At 41.1% G+C, this 25,827-nt stretch overlaps 1 protein-coding gene across 2 annotated transcripts; it reads right to left on the bottom strand.

Moving 5' to 3' along the window:
• Positions 1-383: 383 nt before the first annotated feature.
• Positions 384-24,300, bottom strand: LOC118395304 (alkaline ceramidase 2-like). Of its 2 annotated transcripts, XM_035789010.2 has the most exons (6): positions 23,922-24,295; positions 23,288-23,402; positions 16,954-17,095; positions 13,045-13,182; positions 4,803-4,940; positions 384-3,935 (listed from the first exon to the last, which is right to left on the bottom strand). In XM_035789010.2, exons 1-6 carry the CDS (start codon positions 24,027-24,029, stop codon positions 3,746-3,748), a joined length of 831 nt encoding a protein of 276 aa, XP_035644903.1. In that variant the 5' UTR covers positions 24,030-24,295; the 3' UTR covers positions 384-3,745. The 2 variants fall into 2 exon arrangements, with proteins under 2 accessions (XP_035644903.1, XP_035644904.1); XM_035789011.2 differs by lacking the exon at positions 4,803-4,940 and having other exon boundaries at positions 23,922-24,300.
• Between the last annotated feature and the right edge of the window lie 1,527 nt (positions 24,301-25,827).

The raw sequence follows: 25,827 nt of genomic DNA, 5'->3' as shown, positions 1-25,827 counted from the left end.
AGTGAAAGCATTCAAACAGGTCCTACATTTGTTTTTTCCTCACTACTGAGCCAAGCCAAACTCAGTTGGCCCAGTTACACATCCACTAGTTGCTGGAACCTTGCTGAAAAGGACAATGTGAAGCCAGCACAAATTGCTTTGGGAGTACACAATAGTGTGAAATGGGTATTAGTTAGCCTACAGGCTGTCATAGGATTCAAAACACATATTTTGACAAGTAAAAAAGCTTTGCACTTTGTCAAATCACTCACATTTGGAAAGCAACAGAATGGTGATTCTTGATTTTACACGGTCATATTCTAAAAACAGTTACCATCCTGCATGTCTGCAGGTTTTTAAATAAAGTCCAAGTAGAAGGTATCAAGGTTTGTAGACACCAGCGCTGCTCTTTTTGCCTTTGTTAAAACAGTGCACTGCATGTTAAGGTATTCCTTTACAATACAATACCTTAAAAGACTCACTACAATGGTTGACAATCCAAAATAATAATACTTCAGGTTTTTTTGTCTTGCATCCTTTTAAACATGTATTTGAATAAACAAAATACTTCAGATACTGTAGTTACAAAATATACCACTTTGTGGACTCTGGATAGAGTTGTTTCCTGCACTTGTTTGCCCCTATACTTTGACACCACACAACCCAACAAATTGTATACAAAACCAATTGTATCAGACTGTGTAAAGAAATAACAGTATAGCTTAGTTTAAAACAGAACAGTTCTAAATGGAGTCCACAAAAAGGTAATTGATTTGAGATTAAATTACTTGTGATAAAACTGTTATTGGAGTCAAAAGTGTTTGCTATGCCTCCTCCAACCAACAACCTTCCAAATGGTAGTGTAGGTTGAGCAGTTGTATTCAATTACTCAATTTCAATTCACTTACATGGTGATAGGCCAGATCATGGCATATTGAAAAAGCCAACTAGCTTCACGCAAGGCTTGCCACTACACACAGTGCCTCTCAATTGGATATGCATTGTATACCTTATGTTTCTCTCTAAGGGCTAAAAGTAATGTAAAAAAAAAAAACACACAAAAAAACATCAATTCTGGCACAAAAATGACAATTAAGAAAGCAACTTAAATTCATAACATAATTATTAATTCCTTTGTTAAATAGACCTACTTCATTGGCCATCCAGAGTTGTTTAGCACTTGCACCAGTGACATTTTGAACCACTTATTTTCCAGGAGGAAATATAAAAATAATAAGGGCCAGTTCCCCCAGAAAGAGAGAAAATCTACTCCTGGACTAAAAACTAATGTTCAATGGCACATGAATCTCCTATAATAAAAGTGTATTTTAGTCCTAAAGGTAGATTAAATATTAAGATAGTTGTGCGTTTTATTCTTGTTGCTTTTATCTTATTCCCTTCTGAAAATAACAGGTGCAAACACTCCCTTGTTATCTAGTTTAGACTATCTTAGTTCTCTTCATGTGGGTAACTATTCAGTAGGGTTTTCCACGTAACAACCAGCATAATATTGCTGTCAAGGCATCATGAAGACATCAACAGCAAACAATTACTATGGTAACTGACCCATCCCTTTTATGCCTATGTGAGTATTTATATGGTTGCAATTCACTATCATGAACAGTTGAGACAGTGTTTTACATTTCAGTTCTGTTACTCTCATTTTCATGACAACTGACAATCTGAGACTTGACTTACATTTCTCTTCTAATACTCCGCATTCAGTAAAGACTATGGTTGGGGGGGTTGAGTGTTTAAAATAAGAATCAGCTAAACACCTCTTACTTCAAAAAGGTGTGTTCCAGAGCCTTCAACAGGGAGAAAAAAAAATGGTTTGCTTTCGGCCTTACATTTTAAAGTATATAATACAAATGCTCTTAAATATAGTTGTAGATAATGCAATAACTGAGATAATACTGTAATACAGAGAGTCTTAACGCTTCACATTCGTACCCATATACGTGTGGAAAAAGATTGCTAAGAGCCTAAATTCAAACACAATGGCTGTACAGTAACATGCTATACATGAGTCAGAGCTCAGGATTTCCTCAGGATTTCAGCTTCACAGCTCTGTATGGGTTTTGACTGACAGTTGTTCTGAACTTGAGCACCGCGCGCGACAAGAAGTTGCCTTCATCCCTCCCGCTATAATTGGGCAACTTTAGCAAATGTTTTGTTGTCTGAGTGAGGGAAAGGCTCTAAATTATGAGGATGATTATACCACTCTAATGTCATACAACCAAGCCAAACACCTGTGAGTCTACTTCACATTACCATATCAACTCAAGTAATACAGTGTATATAGTAATATAGTGTATAACATGTATATTACATGTTTGATGTACAGATGACATGGCATTCATTATACCCTGGGTTGTCCTGAACAGAATGAGCCTATTTGTTGTATCGGGATAAACTTGCAGCGGACCATGCATCTGAATGCACACGACTCCATTCTATGCGCACCAAAATTATTATCTGCTTCTCTGAATTGCCTTGTGAAGGCCTAACACTGAGTACATATTTTATGATTTAGCTAGTCATGTTGGCAATAGAACAATCTTTCACGTTATGCCCACCTAACCCAGATTGCGATTTATAATGGACCGGTTTTGGATTGCGTAAACAACAGTAATTGTGTAAAGACGGGGATGCAGGGCTGTGTTCCCAACAAAAAAACTACATATGTGCGTGCTCTAGTTCCTCAACGGCACAGCTAGGAGAGAAGGAAAAAAAAGCTCCTTATCGTTGAAGACTCTTCTTTCAGTCATAAAAAGTGCATTGAAATTACTTTGGGAACTGTGCACACTTTGGAGAAGCCACTTAGGAACCCCAATTAGATCTCTCACTTGTCATTTTTTTTGTCTTATGTTGTACCTAACCCAAATTTTCCAATAATATTTTTTTATCATGTAACTGAATGTATCCAGAGTATTTTTAGATTTCGTTATCAACAAATGCGGCGAAAAGTACATTGAAAGTAAAATGCACAAAAAATGTCATGTTTGGATTCAGTCTCGTGTCCTCAGCTTTAGTGTGATAATTTTCCAATAACTAATCAAACTGTTCCCTTTTAATTGCTATCTTGGTTATGCATTCCATATTTCTTCTGTAAGAAATATTTCAATTCCTCCCTATAGGTCAATTCCCATGAGTCTAAGGGGTTAATTAATATACGTCTATAACAGTATTAACAATCAGTCAGCCACGCTGTAAATGTAAATACGGCACAATATACACCATTGGCAAGGTCCTCACCATTTGTGCTCAATTATACCTGAAAATGTAAGGGCAGTGAGCATTTTGAATAGTAGATCCAGAGCTGAAAAAATACATTTGTGTGAGAAACACTGCAACACACCTATATATACATTACTGCCTTACTCTAAATTGAATTATTCACGATCACCTCAACAAAGCCTGAGAATTACATTCGCAGTTGATTAATGAAGAACTTGGTAAGTTTCTTAGCATTGATGTTACCTCACCTATGTCACTTTAATAGATTACTGCGGGACACATTTGTGCTTTGACACTAAGTTGCATAAACATTATTGCATTATTGAGGGGATTTCATTTTGAAGCGATAACGGACACGTTATGTCGACTTTGTCACCCATGTCAGAGAAGTACTTTAGAGGTACTTTATTTTAAAGCATTCTACATGCATTGTTCAGATTGTCTGACATCAGGGCGTATTTTGTGTGCATGTTTGGGGAGCACCTCATAGTGAGGAATTCTCCAAGCTCAGTGGGCCCTCAGGATGTTATGTCACCTTGACAGAGTCAGATTTCTTGGTTTCACAGAGTAGAGTGACATAGGGCACTCCGATGAAGGCCCATTTCTCGTTGGGCCAGAACATGATGACCGGGCCTCGTTCGGGGGCCTCTGTGGCGACGTCGAAGTAGGCGAAGCACACACAGCCCAGGTAGGAGGCTAGGCAGATAAGGATGTGCCTGTGGGAACAAGAGTCATGGGGTCAGGACCGAAAACATTTAGGGCCAGTTTCTCAGAAAACTAGCTGAGAAACTGGCCCCAATGGTGTATCTCAACAGACTTGAGTGGCTTCCTTTCCTCATCTCCTTTCTTCTATCTGCACTGACGTGAAAGAACTTACCCAGTGGGCAAAAATGGTCGTAAGGACGTTCATAATGACAATTTCAACCAGCTTCTGGTTATAACACGATTTCAACTAGTTTAGTCTGCTGGGTGTCAGGAAAAATGACATTTTTAAATACAGAAAGACAATTTCATGTTTTTAATCTTCATGTATTTTTTCCATCTTAAAAACAGCAGGTGCCATTTCCAACCATTGTTGTCCTCTGGTGACCCAGATCAGTACCTGATTAGGACTTTGAAAACAAAGGTGTTGCAGGTTTCATCCCCCAGGCTTAGAATTGAATAGCCCTACATTAGAGTGGTTAATAAAATACTTTAAGCTTCTTAAAAAGGGAAAATAATTCTGAAAGCCACTGTCATAAGAATATGTGTCATCATCATGTGTGCACCATGTGTGATGGAACATCAAGGTGACCCCATTTAAAAGGATTACATTAAAATGGTAGCTACCCATCTTTCCCACTAATTTGAGATTGAGGCATATACAGTAGCTGGATCTACATATCAGACAGTGTGGTGCATGGACTCATCTCACCATTAGACCACTTTTGAGGTCTGAAAACATTGTCACTTAAACGATTCATTTATTTTATTTATCTTAGTTGAATTCACTGACTAAGTCACTCTGGATAACAGTGTCGGCTAAATGACCAAAATGTAAATGAAAACTCTCTCAATGACTTTTCATGCAGTTTCAAGCTCACCAAGCACAGTGAAGGTAGGGGAAGTTGACAGAGGACCACATCTCACAGAAGATCTTGTCACTGACCCAGCAGAGGAGAGCCAGAGCCCACCAAAACCCAGAGATAAGCCCCAGCTTGAATACACGTGGGTTCTCACACCTGCAAACACCACACAATAACATATTGGCAATGCATAAGTACCCACACAAAGACATATACGTGACACACACTATTCAAATGTTAGCAAGAAACCACACAAACACTTCATGGCTTGCTGTTAATGTAAATTCTATATTGACAAGAACTACAGCCAACACGAAACCACATGCCAGTACAACTTCCAGTAAATGCCCATACATATGACTTCTGATTGCATTTCAAATAAAAGAGCTTCAAACAATAGGAAGCCATGCATGTAAAAAGCAATGGGAAATTAAATATCACATTTTCATCTTAGTCATTTAGCAAATGCTCTTATCCAGAGCGACTTACAGGAGCAATTAGCGTTAAGTGTGTTGCTCAAGGGATTTTTCACCTCGTCTGTTTGGGGATTCAAACCAGCAACTTTCCGGTTACTGGCCTGTTGCTCTTAACCACTAGGCTACCTGCCGCCATAGTCAACTAAAATCCCTATACAGATTTTGAATCTGGTATAAAAATAATAACAAGCAGGTAGACTCCCCTCAGGTAAATGCTTCCAATTCAGTCAGTCAGACAGTAGTTGTGTACTGCCATTTACAAATACACACACTGCATGAGCAGTATTTAACTGAGCCTCAGTCCCATGTCACATTGACGGGCGACTCGGCCTGACGGGGAAATGAAGTTTGGCGATGGGCCGTGTCGTGACATGTGGTCTGTACTGGGACGAGAAACCATTAAATCCTCAACACCGACCACTTATCGCAGGCATTTTGCTGATATCGTTCATTACAAAAAGTAGGCTGTACTAGAGAAATGTGAAGTTTGCTAATATGGGTGACTGTTAATGGGACATTTGGTGGCCACAACCATAAAACTTATAGTAGTAGTTTAAAGGATAATACATTAAAAAAAAAACTGTGGTGCATATTAATGCTATAAAATTGTTCTATTTATCGCATCAATTCAGGCAATTTATCGCAATATGGATTTTTGTTCATATCGCCCAGCTCTAGTCTGTACATCTGGCTAAAAATCATGTAAAAAATTAAAATAAAAAATTAAAATAAAAACCTGTTTTCCCGTCTCAAGAAGTTAAAATAGGCCTATAGTAAGTGAGTATTAAGTGCCAAATAAAGTAACAGGGTGGAGCGTAACAGGCCATAAATCCCCTTGTGACAGGGGGAATGGAAGCTGGTTGTGTGCAACAGGGGAGGGGCAATTGAATGCAAGTTTGTTTGTTAAGATGTATTTATTTTTGTAATAGTAACACCATATTGGGCTCCTGAGTGGCACAGCGGTCTAAGGCACTGCATTTCAGTGCTAGAGGGGTCACCTGGTTCGATCCCTGGCTGCTGTGATTGGGAGTCCCATAGGGCGGCGCACAATTGGCCCAGTGTCAACCAGGTTAGGACTTGGCCAGGTTAGACCATCATTGTAAAATAAGATTTTGTTCTTAACTGACTTGCCTAATTAAATAAAGGTTCAAATAAAAAATGTATTCAAATGAGAGTTCAGTTCATGGAACAGGGTTGATCTGAAAATGAGGGACAGGTTTTTTTTAACATAAAAATTAGTCCCTAAATCACATGAAATAAAATGATAAATCTTCATAAATTACTTTTTCAAAGCAACAAAATAACTAGGGATTTCCAATGATGATGAAAACCGAGAAATCTGGGGAGTAAGTGAGTTAAAATCCTCCTCACAGAGAGTGCACAAGGTGACATGCCAAAATGCAGATTTTTTTTGTACTTTAGTAAGTCTTTGTCCCTCCATCCATCCATCCATCCTTACACGCAAACAGCACTGACCCAATTTTGACCAAACTTGGTGAATGATGCATCTCACCATAGAGATTCGTCATTTACAAAATTGCACTGATTGGCACAAGGCAGGAACTATGGTAATTAACTGAAATTTGTGAGTCACATCAGAGAGGAAGAGGCAAAGTACAGGGTGTGGATTAGGGAAAGGGGGATACCTAGGGGGATACCTCAGAGATGTGCTGTGGCCTACCTTAAATCGACATCCACGTCTTCGGCACCCGGGGAACAGTGGGTTAACTAACTTGCTCTGGGGCAGAACGACAGATTTTTACCTTGTCAGCTCAAGGTTTCGATCCAGCAACATTTCGGTTACTGGCCCAACACTTTAACCAGCTGATGAGCCTGGTACCCAGGCTAACTGTCTTCCATTTTTTAAGAAATGTATTTTCATTGTTAGAGCGACTTGAGCATCTGGTCAATATAATGGATAGTCATGGGGGACGACATGTTTACTGTTGCCTTGTTCATATAACATTTTTGGTTTATTGAATATTAAAGGGCACTTCATTTAATTTAATCGGCTTTTAAAATGCAATATTGGTGCACAATCTCTACTAAAAATATCAAAACGGACTCATTGTGGACGACCCACCTACTAGCGACACAGGTACCAATCAATTTATGCAGACAAAAGACTAATCTCCATTGCGATGTAAACTCTTACTTACAGGTAACTGCCAAAATAAAGGAAATACAACAGTGTTTTAATAGGGAGTTGGGCCACCACGAGCCAGAACAGCTTCAATGCGCCTTGGAATAGATTCTACAAGTCTCTGGAACTCTATTGGAGGGATGCAAGAAATTTTCATGAGAAATTCCATTATTTGGTGCTTTGTTGATGGTGGTGAAAAATGCTGGTCTCAGGTGCCGCTCCAGAATCTCCCATAAGTGTTCAATTTGGTTGAGATCTGGTGACATAGTGAAACATCAGCAAGTTGAGCAGTCTCTGTCACCAGCCAAACATGCCCCAACAATCAACCCTCTTTCAAAGTCACTGAGATCTCTTCTTCTAGAAAAATAATGGGCAACTGGGTCTGCTCAGCATTTCTATACACTAAGCATGAGATGATAATTCCACACCTGTGTGCAAGCACCTGCTTTCAATATACTGTCTGTCCGTCTGTGTCTGATGAAGCTACTCTCACCCCAAGGTATAAAAAGGAAAACGCACGCAAACATAATAGAATGAAAGCAAGATGCACCACATATATTAAGTAGTTCCCTTTTCAAGTGCTTCCCCGAAGTTACAACCAGGAATAGTCAGAGATCCTATATGTTCCTTTAGTTCAGGATGAGGCCATTCTAAACTGGGCTCTATGATAAAACATAAGTAGAACACAAATCATGCATTAACAGTGATTTAAAATTTTTTTTAAATTCACCCACTTAGCAAGATGAAGAACATTTTTAAAAATTGTTTTGAAATGTATTGCGTAAATAACAGATGAGTCTGCGATGTCCGTCACTATCATTAAATGTGAAGACTTATATCAAATCAGTTCTCTAGGTTTAATTATAAAGGGATTAAACTAATAAATAATTAAGCCAATTTTGTATAACTAACTAACTAACCACACAGAACTACACAACAAACAGTAGATATTTGGGTTACTACATTATACAAAGAAAAAGTTTCTAGCTGACAAAGCTAATATGATTGCTTGGTAGACAAAGCAAAGCGGTGGGGACTGAGAAAGAGCGGGAAAGACAAAATGGATTCACTACACACAGTTGATAATTATATTAATTGAAATGCTAATCCTTTTCACATGAACGGCCACTCATTCAAGAATAACTGCAATGTATATATTTATGCCCGTATGTCGTTATTTTTTTCTCTGTTGGAATCGCGGTCAGTTCAGAGTCTCTGGTTAACTTCCCCAGAAGTCACAATATCCTTCGTGGTTGTAGTTTTCTCCGTGGCTCTGGATAGTGTCTGTTGTAATGGATACGTCAGGTGTAACATGTTCTTAGATTAAATGTTTTGGGGGTTGTGGGTATTCTCGTCCTAGGTTTACGTAATTTCTAGCTGCAGACTAGTAATTCTACGTCTAGGATTTGTAGCCATTCCAATGTGGGGACTCCATCCTGGCGTTCCATTACTTAATGTATATTTTGTAGGAAGTGAGTTTTATACTCTGTGAAAGAAGGAAAGGTTCTATGACACCTAATGTGACTAGTTAATCTTTATATAAAAATCCATACGCTCATTTAGAAGGTCTTTTCACAAATAGTTTCATGTTTAAACACATACGTTTCACAATATTTAGATGTAAACCTGACAGCTGGGAAATGTACACTTTAAGAGATACAGTTGCGTGTTTCCTGTCCTTCATGAGATCACCAAATGAAAAGCACTCGTCATAACTGTCCCCCAAGTGTCCACGAACATTCCCACATTCTCAAAAGTAGAAACATTTATTTAATTCCTCAAAAACTTTCGATGTCCAAGGGTCTCTCTGTGTTCCAAAGTTTACATTCCAATCTCGAACACTACAGAGCATAGGGGCAGAGTATTTTATGACCGACCATAAAACAGTCTGACTTCCCAGTCTATGAGAGAGAGCACGCTGTAGAGCGGACCCCCCTGTAACCTGATCCCTCAGATTGTCACAGGAGAGTTATGACAAGTCCTTCATGCTGAACAATGACTTCAAATTGTTAATAAAAAACAATGCACTTAGCGTTTGACATGAGAGCGCTAACTGTTTTAGTTCAATGCGAGTGGGTAAGATGCTAAGCTATTGGCTCAGTTGATAAACGAGAGGGAAATGTTAACGGAGTTACAAAATCAATTGTGACGTACTAGAAGGCAGCAGGCCATGTTTCAAAGGGTCTCCTGCAGGAACTGTCATCCATTTAGCAGAACTACGAAAACAAAACATCAATGACTGGCCGTGTCAAGAATCAGAAACAAGTAGAACAATGGATGAATCAAGGCTAATTGTTTTAAGTGAGTCAGTCTTGTAGGAAAAGGAAAAAACATCATGCACCCACTTCCGCACAGGTGCATATACACAAACCAACACGCGCACATGACAGGAATGGCCCTTTGTGCTGCTATTTGGAAGAATGTTATTTCCTTCAACATTGACAGCAACACACTATTGAAAAGGCTCAAAGTAACACCATGCAAAATAGGTGACACATAAACCATAGTCAAAAATGTGGACTCTCCAAAATGTGACTAACTTTCTGTCTAAATGGTTTTCTGTGTGTTAACTGCTACTACACTCTGACATTTAGACATTTAGAAATGTACTTAACACTGACTGAGTCCCTATACCAGTCTGCTGTTCCCACATGCTTCAAGAGGGCCACCATTGTTCCTGTTCCCAAGAAAGCTAAGGTAACTGAGCTAAACGACTACCGCCCCGTAGCACTCACTTCCATCATCATGAAGTGCTTTGAGAGACTAGTCAAGGACCATATCACCTCCACCCTACCTGACACCCTAGACCCACTCCAATTTGCTTACCGCCCAAATAGGTCCACAGACGATGCAATCTCAACCACACTGCACACTGCCCTAACCCATCTGGACAAGAGGAATACCTATGTGAGAATGCTGTTCATCGACTACAGCTCGGCATTCAACACCATAGTACCCTCCAAGCTCGTCATCAAGCTCGAGACCCTGGGTCTCGACCCCGCCCTGTGCAACTGGACTGGACTTCCTGACGGGCCACCCCCAGGTGGTGAGGGTAGGCAACAACATCTCCTCCCCGCTGATCCTCAATACGAGGGCCCCACAAGGGTGCGTTCTGAGCCCTCTCCTGTACTCCCTGTTCACCCACGACTGCGTGGCCACGCACGCCTCCAACTCAATCATCAAGTTTGCGGACGACACAACAGTGGTAGGCTTGATTACCAACAACGACGAGACGGCCTACAGGGAGGAGGTGAGGGCCCTCGGAGTGTGGTGTCAGGAAAATAACCTCACACTCAACGTCAACAAAACTAAGGAGATGATTGTGGACTTCAGGAAACAGTAGAGGGAACAACCCCCTATCCACATCGATGGAACAGTTGTGGAGAGGGTAGCAAGTTTCAAGTTCCTCGGCATTCACATCACAGACAAACTGAATTGGTCCACTCACACAGACAGCGTCGTGAAGAAGGCGCAGCAGTGCCTCTTCAACCTCAGGAGGCTGAAGAAATTCGGCTTGTCACCAAAAGCACTCAAACTTCTACAGATGCACAATCGAGAGCATCCTGGCGGGCTGTATCACCGCCTGGTACGGTAACTGCTCCGCCCTCAACCGTAAGGCTCTCCAGAGGGTAGTGAGGTCTGCACAACGCATCACCGGGGGCAAACTACCTGCCCTCCAGGACACCTACACCACCCGATGTTACAGGAAGGCCATAAAGATCATCAAGGACATCAACCACCCGAGCCACTGCCTGTTCACCCCGCTATCATCCAGAAGGCGAGGTCAGTACAGGTGCATCAAAGCTGGGACTGAGAGACTGAAAAACAGCTTCTATCTCAAGGCCATCAGACTGTTAAACAGCCACCACTAACATTGAGTGGCTGCTGCCAACACACATTGATATTGACCCAACTCCAGCCACTTTAATAATGGGAATTGATGGGAAATTATGTAAATATATATCACTAGCCACTTTAAACATTGCTACCTTACATAATGTTACTTACCCTACATTATTCATCTCATATGCATACGTATATACTGTACTCGATACCATCTACTGTATGCTGCCCTGTACCATCACTCATTCATATATCCTTATGTACATATTCTTTATCCCCTTGCACTGTGTATAAGACAGTAGTTTTGGAATTGTTAGTTAGATTACTTGTTGGTTATTACTGCTGGTTATTACTGCATTGTCGGAACTAGAAGCACAAGCATTTCGCTACACTCGCATTAACATCTGCTAACCATGTGTATGTGACAAATAAAAGTTGATTTGATTTGATTGATTTGATTTGAGTGTTGCCCATTACTGGTTTAAAATTACTACACTACAACATAGTGTTGTCATGATACCAGTATCATGAAACAAGAAGCAGACTAAACTCCATGGTCCTTTAACAACCTGTTTTAGGTCACCAATTGTGTGCTTAGTTTAGAAATAAATACGTGCCTCTGGATGACAACTCTTTTCCCTGGGAAATTGAGTCCACTTCATGTGTTGCTTACTTGCCATGAAACTTGTGACATCACTATAACATTACACTTGTCACTTTCGTAAAGCACTGGGAATTGTTGATGCTTACATATTATCCAACACTAAATCATATTAATTGAGGTAAGGTTTTGATGTAGAATCCGCAAAGTGAGGCAAATCACTATTTTCAATGCGAGTGAGAGGAAGACATTATCCCTGAGGCTCAACTTTGCGGCTTTTGCGTGCATACCCACACACGTCCACTATCGCATGTGCACACACAGCTGGACAGCAAACTCAACTAGCTGTAGGCCCCATACAATAGGGTAGATTTGTGGACTCAAGTCACAAAATTGATGACTTGATACTTGACTTGGAGTCTCAAGACTCGACTTTGACTTGAGACTGATGACTTGAAATTATCTGGCCATGTTTTGTCACTCATTTTGTGGCAGTCGCTAGTGAAATGCAAATTATTGTTCCATGTATAAATGGTATGGATATAGCAATTTGGTCTCCCAAGGGGAGGCTTTGCAGTCTTGCTCTCTACCGGTGTCTGTTCAGATTGTATCAGGCTTAACCTGTCCTGAGGCTATTTCTTTTGGGCTATTGCCCATGTATATTATAGCACTTTCCCCATCAACCTATCTTGCCTTCTGCTGATTTCATGTCCTTATAACTGCTACAAGGTCCCCATTTTACAATTACATGATCAAAATGTGTTGTAGACAAAATAATGAAAAAGGCTGGTAGTCTCAATAAAAAGAGAAAGATTTTTAGTTGAAGTCATCGCATGTATAGATTAGATTTTTTACTTGACTTCAGACATGACTTGAAAAAACTTTGCTCGACTTGAATTGACTTGTTCTTAGAATGAACAACATGGACTTTTCTTTTTTTAACTAGGCAAGTCAGTTAAGAACAAATTCTTATATACAATGACGGCCTACCAAGAGGCAAAATGCCTCCTGTTGGGACGGGGGCTGGGAAATTGACTCGACCTGTTCTACTTGGGACTCGACGTGAGATGGATCTTGTGACTCGACTTGGTCCCACTTCTGCAACAGGATGTACCAGCTAGTCTATTGCATGTGATATTTGTTGGTGTTTGTTCTTAAATAACTCACCTGTTGAAGTAAACAGTGAATCATTCTCACCTTTTGAGCTCAGTAATGAGCAGAACGGTGCAGGGGATACCCAGAGTCATCAGAGACACCGAGTTGATGACGGGCTTAACGAAGGCCAAACCAGTGGTGATCCCGGACAAGATGCCGATGACCACTTTGAACCTTGACCTGGAAGGTAAAGATACCTATATGACCACAGAGAAAAACATACTGGCAAAGCTGCATCTGCTTTATTTAGAATGTGATGAGCACTGGGAAGAGTGCGACATGGGAGTATAGTGCACAAACAGAAAAACAGTATAAAATAACAAAAACAGCTGTATATTGAGGTTTCAAATAGATGCAATTTATCTGAGGATTTGAAAAATCCATTGTTTTGATGTAGGACAGTTTAGCCAGGATACCCGTCCAAAGCCACCAACACAGGAAACACTTCACATCAATCCAAATGCACTGGATCAAAATGCAGTGTGCAATGGTAGGTCAAAAAAGTTCAGTAAAGTGCAAGCCCAGACCAGGCTGGATTTCAGAGATGTGATGGCTTTGGTTACAAAAAAGGACAAACAGTGCCTTCAGAAAGTACTCACACTCCTTGACTTTTTCCACATTTTGTTGTGTTACAGCCTGAATTTAAAATGGATAAAATTCAGATTGTCACTGGCCTACACACACCCCATAATGTCAAAGTGGAATTATGCTATTAGAATTTTTTATAAATTAATTACTTAAATGTCATTAGTCAAGTATTCAACATCAGTGAATTTCAAACGCAGTTTCAACCACAAGGTCCAGAGAGGTTTTTCAATGCGTCGCAGAGGGCACCTTTTATTTGCATTCATTTAACCCTTATTTTACCAGTTGACTGAGAACACATTCTCATTTACAGCAATGACAGGGGGAAAGATTACAAGGGAGAGGAAGGGGGGGGGGATGAATGAGCCAATTGGAAGCTGGGAACGATTAGGTGGCCATGGTGGTATTGGCAATTTAGACAGGCCACCGAGGTTAACACCCCTAAGTGTTTTTCTTTTTCTAGACCAGAGGAAAGAGTGCCTCCTACTGGCCCTCCAACACCACTTCCAGCAACATCTAGTCTGCCACCCAGAGACAGACCAGGACCAACCCTGCTTAGCTTCAGATAAAAGTGGGATGCAGGGTGGTATGCTTCTGGCACCTATTGGTAGATGGGTAAAAATAATAAATGTTTGAATATTGACTATCCTTTTGAGCATGGTGAAAGTTACTAATTTCACTTTGGATAGTGTATCAATACACCCAGTCACGACAAAGATACAGGCGTCCTTCCTAACTCCGTTGCCAGAGAGGAAGGAACGCACTCAGTGATTTCACCATGAGGCCAATGGTGTTGTTAAAACAGTTACAACGTTTAATGGCTGTGATAGGAGAAAAATGAGGAGGGATCCACAACATTATATAGTTTACATTTTTTATTTATAGAGTACCAGTAAAAAGTTGACACCTACTGATTTTAGGGTGTTTATTTTCTACATCGTAGAATAATAGTGAAGACATCAAATTATGAAATAAATCATATGGAATCATGTAGTAACTAAAAGTGTTAACTCTTTAAAGTAGCCACCATTTATTTGCCTTGATGACAGCTTTGCACTCTTGTCATTCAGTAAACCAGCTTCATGAGGAATGCTTTTCCAACAGTCTTGAAGGAGTTCCCACATACGCTGAGCACTTGTTGGCTGCTCAACCCAATTGGGTTGAGGTCAGGTGATTGTGGAGGCCAGGTCATCTGATGCAGCACTCAATCAATCACTCTCCTTCTTGGTCAAATAGTCCTTACACAGTCTGGAGGTGTGTTTTGTGTCATTGTCCTGTTGTAAAACAAATGATAGTCCCACTAAGCGCAAACCAGATGGGATGGCATATTGCTGCAGGATTCTGTGGTAGCAATGCTGGTTAAGTGTACCTTGAATTCTAAATAAATCACAGACAGTGTCATCAGCAAAGCACCCCCCACACCTTCTCCTCCATGCTTCACGGTGGGAACTACACATGCGGAGATCATCTGTTTATCTATTCTCTGTCTCACAAAGACACGGCGGTTGGAACCAAAAATCTCAAATTTGGACTCAGACCAAATGACAGATTTCCACCGGTCATGTCTATTGCTCGTGTTTCTTGGCAGTGGTTTCTATGCAGCAATTCGACCATGAAGGCCTGATTCACAGAGTCTCCTCTAAACAGTTGATGTTGAGATGTGTCTGTTACTTGAACTCGGTGAAGCATTTATTTGGCTGCAATCTGAGGTGCAGGTAACTCTAATGAACTTATCCTCTGCAGCAGAGACAACTCTGGGTGGTGGTCCTCATGAGAGCCAGTTTCATCATAGCGCTTGATGGTTTTTACGACTGCACTTGAAGAAGCTTTCAAAGTTCTTGAAATGTGCCAGATTATGACATGAAGGTCAGTCGAAGTAATGGACTTTTGTTTCTCTTCACTTATTTGAGCTGTTCTTTCCATAATATGGTATTTTACCAAATAAGGCTATATTCTGTATACCCCCCTACCTTGTCACAACACAACTGATTGACTCAAACTCATGAAGGAAAGAAATCCCACAAATGAACTTTTAACAAGACACACCTGTTAATTGAAATGCTCTCCAGGTGATTACCTCATGAAGCTGGTTGAGAGAATGCCAAGACTTTGCAATGCTGTCATCAGGGCAAATGGTGGCTACTTTGAAGAATCTCAAATATATTTTGATTTGTTTAAGACTTTTTTGGTTACTACATGATCCCATATGTGTTATTTTATAGTTTTGATGTCTTCTATTATTCTACAATAACATCCAGATGCTCTTTTGCGAACTTCAGACGTGCAGCAATGTTTTTTTTTTGGACAGCAGTGGCTTCTTCCGTGGTGTACTCCCATGAACAAGATTCGTGTTTAATGTTTTACGTATCGTTGACTCGTCAGAGATAATATATAATATAATATATGCCATTTAGCAGACGCTTTTATCCAAAGCGACTTACAGTCATGTGTGCATACATTCTACGTATGGGTGGTCCCGGGAATTGAACCCACTACCCTGGCGTTACAAGCGCCATGCTCTACCAACTGAGCTACAGAAGGACCACTAGACCACTAGAGATGTTAGCATGCTCCAGAGATTTATTTAAGTCTTTAGCTGACACTAAGATTCTTCTTAACCTCATTGAGCATTATGCGCTGTGCTCTTGCAGTCATCTTTGCAGGACGGCCACTCATAGGGAGAGTAACACTGCTAAACTTTCTCCATTTATAGACAATCAAGGCTTTTAGAGATACTTTTGTAAACCTTTCCAGCTTTATGCAAGTCGACAACTAATCTTGGGTCTTCTGAGAACTCTTGTTTGAGGCATGGTTCACATCAGGCAATGCATCTTGTGAATAGCAAACTCACATTTTGAGAGTGTTTTTAATAGGACAGGGCAGCTCTAACCAACTTCTCCAATCTCACCTCAATGACTACACTCCAGGTTAGCTGACTCCAATTAGCTTTTGGAGAAGTCATTCGCCTTGGGGTTCACATACTTTTTAAAACCTACACTGCAAATGTTTAAATTATGTAAATGTAAAGCTTTAGAAATATAAAAGATAGCATTTTATGACTAATTTATGCAGAAATTCAGATAATTTCAAAAGGACACAAGTGTATGTATGTATGTATGGTACGCAATGTATGTTTAACGTACGTACGTATGTATCACTGTTTAGCATATCAGCATATCACGGTTTACGAAGCATGTGACAAATAACATTTTATTTGATATCATGTAGTTTAATGGAACAGAAACCAACCAGTCCCCAAAAAGGCTAGAGTCTGCACAGACCCTTCATATCTGCAAACATCGAAGCGAAATGGCCAAGGTGAAGCGCGTGAATTTAGCAGTGAGACAAGGCAAACTGTTGACTCACCTGTCATTCCTGAACATCTTGGGCAGATATCTCTTGGGGAACCACATGCCGATGGCACACATGAGCACCCACAGGATGGACAACTCATCCAGCATCTGACCCAGGAAACTGAGGGTGGCATGGAAGTATGTGGAGCCAATACCTGAGGCAAGGGAGACACACACCAGAGTTACCTACTATACAAAACCAACACTGTGCCTTTTAATAGGCATAATAAGACAACATCTGATCATTTGTGGGGCTATTGACAACAGGTGTTACTGGTAGTCCACAGGTGGTGTGTTATTTGGACTATGAATGAAATTGCTGTAACTCTGGTCAAAAGCAGTGACTCCGGAATAGGGTACCATTTCAGATGCACAGGATTTGCAGGCACACAGAGCTCCTCAACTCCCCCAGACTAATTTTATTCACTTTTATATTATTACTTTGTGATAATTTTCCAAAAATGTTCCCTTATCAAATTGTGGTCTTGGTTCTTTCAAAACAAGGAAATATCACCCTCTTGCAGAAATCAAAACTTATCTGATTAGCGGCAGGATGTTTTGAAACACAATTTCACACATCCTCTCAGAAGTCAATTGAAAACAGAGGGAGAGTTCACCTGAAACACAATTATCTCCCTACAGACATCAACCCCTAGCCCCCCACCTAAACTCTAACCTCCCCAGATCCGACAGAACCACACAGGTGTGAACAATGTGGCAAAATCTCTCTTTTGTCCATGGGAAGGCAAGGTGGGGCCATCTCAGTGGACGGCTGTGGCGGAAACGTGTTCTTAGGCTACAGTGGAATAAATTAATAACTAAAGATTATTTATGTTGTGGTGTCCAATCTCTTTCACCAAGGTGGAGCCATTGCCACACTGCTTGACTTATCCAGTCCCTTCAGAACTGCATGCAGTGAACAGAGGATGTGTTTCTGAATTCTGGTCCTGGGGACTAAAAAGGGGGCACATTTTTGTTTTTGCCCTTCAGGTCAACAGGACCAGAATTAGGAAACATCCTCTTAGTGTTCACTGCATCCAGACACTCTGGGTAGGGCCTAGCTAGACAGAGGAAGGCGCCAGGAGACCAGGCATACAACTCTAGATTAGATTCCAGCTCTGTGTTCCAACTCAGGTCAGAGGTGAACTCAGCTCTAGAAACTGTAAGAAGAGGCAGAAGTTATGCGAATTGTGGCCACAGTGCAGCTGCTGTCCCACTAGGCATGTAATGCAGTATGCTATTAACTCTGGAATCTATTTTACAGTCTTTATAGTCATCCATTTTAGACTGCAGACTTGCAGATCAGGATACAGTTGAATATGTTGTTTGGGATTGTGGGTGATGCTGTAAATTTAGGCAACCCCACAGCCTGTACAATAATCTGCAGTGTAGGCTTCGTAGAGACCTAACAAAACAGAAATGGCAGCTGTAGAAATAACTATTCCAGTCCCCTTTGACTTCACAAACACGGCAAAACCAGAGGAATATCAGTTGAACTCTTAAACTATTCACGCCCTTTCACTTTCTCCACATTTTGTTGTGTTACAGCCTGAAAATTGATTAAAATTTAGATTTTGTTTCGCTGGCCTACACACAATATCCCATAACGTGAAAGTGGAATGATGTTTAGACATTTTTACAAATAAATAAAAAGCTGAAACGTCGAGTCAAAAATGATTCAACCCCTTTGTTATGGCAAGCCTAAATTAGCTGAGGAGCAAACATTTGCTTAATAAGTTGCATGGCCTGTGTGCAATAATAGTGCTTGACATGCTTTTTGAATGCCTACCTACCTGTACCCCACACATACAGATAATTGTAAGGTCTCTCAGTTGAGCAGTGAACTTCAAAACACAGATTCAACAAAAAAAACAGGGAGATTTCCAATGCCTTGCAAAGAAGGGAACCCATTGGTATATGGGTCAAATAAATAAATAACACACATACATACACACACATACATATATACACATACAGATACACATACACACACACACTTGAAGTCAGAAGTTTACATAAACTTAGTTAGGAATAATTAAAACAAGTTTTTCAACCACTCCAAACTTCTTGTTAAAAGGGAGGCAGTATTGAGTAGCTTGGATGAAAAAGGTGCCCAGAGTAAACTGCCTCCTACTCAGGCAGGATATGCATATTATTAGTAGATTTGGAAAGAAAACACTCTTTAGTTTCTAAAACTGTTTGAATGATGTCTGTGAGTATAACATAACTCATATGGCAGACAAAAGCCTGAGAAACAATCCAACCAGGAAGTGGGAAATCTGAGGTTTGTAGGTTTAAGTCTTTGCCAATCCAATATACAGTGTAAAATGTGGTCTGATTGCACTTCCTAAGGCTTCCACTAGATAGTCTTTAGAACCTTGTTTCAGGCTTCAACTGTGAAGAGGGAGCGAATAAGAGCTGTTTGACTAAGGGGTCTGACAGAATGCCATGAGCTAAATCACACACGTGGCTGTGAGAGCGAGGTGCATTCCCTTTCATTTCTAAAGACAAAGGTATTGTCCGGTTGGAATATTATTGAAGATTTATGATAAAAACACCATAAAGATTATTTCTATCCATCGTTTGGCATGTTTCTACGAACTGTAATGGAACGGTTTGCCTTTGTCCCCTTCAACCACTTGAGCATTGCTTTAGCAGTATGCTTAGGGTGATTGTCCCAGTCTCAAATCTCTGGAAAACTGAAACAGGTTTCCCTCAAGAATTCCCCTGTATTTAGCACCATCCATCATTCCTGCCTTCAGGTGTTGGGTTTGGCCAGACATAGCGTTTTCCTTGATGGCCAAATAGCTACATTTTAGTCTCATCTGACCAGAGTACCTTGTTCCATATGTTTGGGGAGTCTCCCACATAACTTTTGACGAACACCAAACGCGTTTGCTTATTTTTTTCTTTAACCTCTAGGGTATGTGGGACGGTAGCGTCTCACCTCGTCAACAGCCAATGAAACTACAGGGCACCAAATTCAAAACAGAAATCCCATAATTACAATTCCTCAAACATATGTAATTTACACCATTTTAAAGATGCACTTGTTGTAAATCCAGCCACAAGTGTGCAATTTCATAAAGGCTTTACGACGAAAGCAAACCAAACGATTATGTTTGGTCATAGCCAAGTCATAGAAAAACACAGCCATTTTTCCAGCCAAAGAGAGGAGTCACAAAAATCAGAAATAGAGAAAATTAATCACTAACCTTTGATGATCAGATGACACTCATAGGACTTCATGTTACACAACACATGTATGTTTTGTTCAGTAAAGTTCATATTTATATCCAAAAATCTGAGTGTACATTGGAGCGTTATGTTCACTTGTTCCAAAAACATCCAGTGATTTTGCATAGCCACATCAATTTACAGAAATAGTCATCATAAATGTTGATTAAAATACAAGTGTTATACATGGAATTTTAGATCCACTTCAACCTCTGTGTCAGATTTTTTTTTTTACTTTAAGGAAAAAGCACGCCATGCAATAATCTGAGTACGGTGCTCAGACGATAAATCAACCCAAAGAGATATCTGCCATGCTGACTTCAACAGAAGTCAGAAATAGCATTATAAATATTCACTTACCATTGATGAACTTCATCAGAATGCACTCCCATGAATCCCAGTTCCACAATAGATGTTTGTTTTGTTCGATAATGTCTATCATTTATGTCCATATTCCTTTGTTGTTCGCACGTTTTAATCTTTAGGATGTTTTTAACAAAAACCTTCAATAATGTTCCAACCGGAGAATTCCTTTGACTGTAGAAAAGCAATGGAAAGCGAGGTAACTTTCACATGAACGCGCGTCACGAGCCGTGACTCTCTGCCAGACACCTGACTCATTCCCCTCTCATTTGGCTCCACTTCACAGTAGAAGCATCAAACAATGTCCTAACGACTGTTGACATCTAGTGGATGTGCAACATGACCCCATTTCCACTGTATCTTGTATAAGAGTTGAAAACCTACAAACCTCAGATTTCCCACTTCCTGGTTGGATTTTCTTCCCAGGTTTTTGCCTGCCATATGCGTTATGTTACACTCACAAACATCATTCAAACAGTTTTAGAAACCTCAGTGTTTTCTATCCACATCTACTAATAATATGCATATCTTAACTTCTGGGGATGAGTAGCAGGCAGTTGAATTTGGGCATGCATTTCATCCGGACGTGAAAAATACTGCCCCCTGTCACCAAGAAGTTCATGACAAAGCAAAAACCGGTTCAGAAACTTTTGAAAATAAAAAACAGAAATACCTTATTACATAAGTATTCAGACCCTTTGCTACAAGACTCAAAATTGAGCTCAGCTGCATCCTGTTTCTATTGATCATCCTTACAACTTGATTGAGTCAACCTGTGGTAAATTCAATTGATTGGAAAAGATTTGGAAAGGCCCACACCTGTCTACATAATATCCCACAGATGACAGTGCATGTCAGAGCAAAAACCAAGCCACGAGGTTGAAGGAATTGTCCGTAGAGATCAGAGACAGGATTGTGTCGAGGCACAGATCTGGAGAAGGGTACCAAATAAATTATCAGCATTGAAGTTCTCCAAGAAAACAGTGGCCTCCATCATTCTCAAATTGAAGAAGTTGCTTCCCGAGTGGTGCAGTGGTTCAAGGCAGTGCTAGCTGTGCCACTAGAGATCCTGGTTCGAGTCCAGGCTCTGTCATAGCCGGCCGCGACCGGAGGACCTATGGGGCGGCACAATTGCCCCAGCGCCATCCGGGTTTAGGGGAGGGTTTGGCCGGCAGGGATGTTCTGTCCCATCTCGCTCTAGCGACTCCTGTGGCGGGCCGGGCGCAATGCACGCTGACATGGTCGCCAGGTGTACGGTATTTCCTCCGACACATTGGTGCGGCTGGCTACCGGGTTAAGCAGCCGTTGTGTCAAGAAGCATTGCGGCTTGGCTGGGTTGTGTTTCGGAGGACGCACAGCTGTGAACCTTCACCTCTCCCGAGTCCGTACGGGAGTTGCAGCGATGAGAGAAGACTAACTACCAATTGGATAACATGAAAATTAGGGAGAATAAAGACTCTTCCCAGAGCAGGCCGCCTGGCCAAACTGAGCAATAGGGGGAGAAGGGCATTGGTCAGGGAGGTTTTCAAAAACCCGATGGTCACTCTGACATCGCTCATCTGTAGAGATGGGAAAACCTTCCAGAAGAACAACCATCTCTGCAGCACTCCACCAATCAGGCCTTTATTGTAGAGTGGCCAGACCGAAGCCACACCTCAGTAAGGCAAGACAGCACACTTGGAGTTTGCCGAAAGGCACCTAAAGGACTCAGACCATGAGAAACAAGATTTTCTGGTCTGATGAAACCAAGATTGAACTCTTTAGCCTGAATGCCAAGTCCCACATCCTGGAGAAAACCTGGCACCATCCCTATGGTGAAGCATGGTGGGTTGTGCCGTGGCGGAGATCTTTGTGGGCTATACTCAGCCTTGTCTCAGGATGGTAAGTTGGTGGTTGAAGATATCCCTCTAGTGGTGGCAGCAGCATGCTGTGGAGATGTTTTTGAGCGGCAGAGACTGGGAGACTAGTCAGGATCAAGGGAAAGATGAACGGAGCAAAGTACAGAGAGATTCTTGATGAAAACCTGCTCCAGAGCGCTCAGGACTTCAGAATGGGGTGAAGGTTCACCATCTAAGAGGACAACGGCCCTAAGCACACAGCCAAGACAATGCAGGATTGGCGTCAGGACAAGTCTCTGAATGTCCTTGAGTGGCCCAGCCAGAGCCCGGACTTGAACCCGATCTAAAATAGCAGTGCAGTGACGCTTCCCAACCAACCTGACAGAGCTTGAGGATCTGCAGAGAAGAATGTGATTAAACTCCCCAAATACAGGTGAGCCAAGCTGTAGTGCCATACCCAAGAAGACCTGAGGCTGTACTTACATAAATGTGAAGTTGATTTTTTTTAAACATTTGCTAAATGTTCTGAAAACTTGTTTTTGGTTTGTCATTATGGGATAGTGTGTAAAGTGATGAGAAAAAAACTATTTTATCAATTTTAGAATAAGGGTGTAACGTAACAAAATGTGGAAAAAGTCAAGGGGTCTGAATACTTTCCGAATGCACTAACTGTGATAGCAATGTTTGGTTGGTGTCATCATACACCTAGGCATGGCCATTTTAGTGACATGGCCATCCTTAAGTCTTCCATTAAAGGAAAACCTGTGGGATGTGTTCTATATATTCAGACCCCTTTTTTTCAGACGTAAACCTATAAGTATGAGTGCCCTTAAACTAAGATGACGTTCAGACCACACACACACGTCAAAGTATATGAAAGAATCATCATGCTTTGTCAAAACAACTTACCAATCACAACCAGTAGAATCCAAATGAGATATATTCCACTGTTGAAATGTGTTGCATACTGGCGGAACAAGCACATTAATATAGGCGGTAAAACAAAAAACAAGATGTTGCTGATCTGAAATGAGGGGAAAAAATTAAGGGAATGAAAATGTGAGCAGAATTGTAGCCTAAAAGTTACCAAGCATGTGATATGCTTGATATAAATACAATACACACATCCGTTAATTTCACTCTGTATTGCAACAGAACTTCTGAATCTTTAGGAACACGTATACAAGAGGTAGGCCTACTGAACAATATGAAAATGTTTCATCTAAATACCAAGATGTCTTCTTGATAGGCAAAAACAAACAAACAACTCAGCATTGATGGTAGCTGACAGCTGTTGAAACAGGAGGTGCCATTGCGCCTGTGTTCTTTACCCCTTTCTATGTCCTAAAAATCCAACTGTTGAAAAGTGAGGATGTGTCGACTACCAATCTGGGGTAGTAACATTCAAACGAAATCACAATACAGTAAATAACGGCAAGCAGTGCCATGCAGAAAAGTAAGGATTAGCAAATATTGACAAAGACACTAAGCAATGGCTGTCACAAAACAGATTACAATATTGGCATAAAGATAAATGACTAACCGTGTTATAAAACTCTGCAATGCTAGGGTAAATAAGGTAATTGCCTTCACACCAGTCCACCTCGGAGCTTCCAGCTTGCAGTTGGTCCCAAAACATAGGATTAGTCATGTCTCGACTTGGTCTAGTAATGGATAGGACTCCGCAGTCACTATTGAGATAAAGCAGTCGACTATCAAATCAGCTCTGGACCGCTAGACGATCAATTACCATAATTTGAAACACGTAGCTGTATACAAAATGCATCCAGATTCAAACGCATTTTAAATCACCAGTATATCCCAATGCAAGCTTGTCGTGCAACTCCGCTCTCAACAAAATGCAAAAGCGCTGTAATTATTGTTCTTGTTCTTCGTCATCTTCTTCTTGGGATTTGGTTGTCGGATCGCATCGAACTTCTAGTTGCATACACCGCCACCTACTGCACTGGTGTGTGATGCCATTCACGGTCTACATACATTACATTATTGGAAATAATAATGCAAAATTGGGAAAAAGGAAAATTACCCTACCACCTATTAGCCCTCTCTAACAAAAACACCACTCATTCCACTATTTAAACCAAGCTATTCCTACTCCAGACCAACGGTCTGAGAGGACATATCACTAGCACTCAACACCGCCTCTCGCTGCTCTGCAGTAAATCCTCGCAATCCCAAGTACCTCTCTGCCGCTACCACTACAAACTATATTTTCTGTGACTTTTCGATTCATTTCTGCAGTACAACCATGGCTATAAATGCTAAAAAGCCCACCTTACTGAAGCGCACATTCTTCCCATCACTCTCTCGACCTCTGCCTACCCACAGGAATCCTCTCAGGATCCCTCACCCTATACCCACCCTTCTCTATCACTCTCTTCACTGCTTCAGTATTCAACACTTTCTGTACTACTCTCAATCTGCCTTTCTCTCACCGGATACCTCGTATCTCCAGTCCCATGATCACCCCCACAACTAACACACAGAACTTTCTACACCGATACTACACATTCCTTTGTCTCATGCCCTCCCGCACACTTCTCACATCTAGGCATCTGTTGCAATATGCTGATAACCTTGACATCAAAAACACTGTAATATTTTCAGAACATAAACTCTCAATGGATAACTGACACTTCCTACTTTTACCTTATCTGGTAACAACTGCATCAAAACTCAGCATGACAGATAATGTCTTCTCCTTTTCCCCAACGGACCTATGTTTCATCAAGCGGCAGGCGTTACAGACACTGGGAATCTTCCATTTCAACTGCTCCTCCTCAACACTTCAAGCCACCACCTTTATCATTCCTTTCAACGGCGCCCTGTCATAGAGAGCAAAGCACGTCAAAATTATTGCCCCTAATCTCGTAAACCAGGGCGCCCTCTGGGCGGAGGAAATACAATAAATAATCACGAGTCCACTCCAAGTTACCTTCTCCATCTCAACAGTCCCCAACCTCTCCTCCACCCAACCTGATACCACATATGGATCAACCACACAGCAAAACTCCATTCTCTCTACAATTCTCACTCCCACTGGACCAAAATCATCTTTAGAACGAGCCCCGAAATTGGTGATCCTCGCTGCAGGTATTTCACCCTCACTCTCAACAAATTTCATCTCTGAACTATTGGAGCTTGTATCCCTGTTTTTGCATTTGACGCCAACCTTCCTCACCTCACTACTTTCCTCTACACTCAACTTCTTCTCAGCAGTCATCAAAGCACCTGCCACTACATTTAATTCATCCTCACTCTCGTCCTGTCCCATTTCCTCCTCAAGCTCTTCAAAAAGTTCTGTGCAATCCTCCATTCCATATTCACTCAATAAATATTCAATGTCTCTCCTTTTTTTTTCATCGTCTTCTCGTTCACCAGATCTTTCAGAAGGCCTGCGCAATCCCCCACTCCACCTTTATTCATAC

This window comes from Oncorhynchus keta, chromosome 16, assembly GCF_023373465.1.
Source record: "Oncorhynchus keta strain PuntledgeMale-10-30-2019 chromosome 16, Oket_V2, whole genome shotgun sequence".
NCBI classification, from domain to species: Eukaryota; Metazoa; Chordata; class Actinopteri; order Salmoniformes; family Salmonidae; genus Oncorhynchus; species Oncorhynchus keta.
This window is presented reverse-complemented; position numbering and strand designations above follow the sequence as displayed.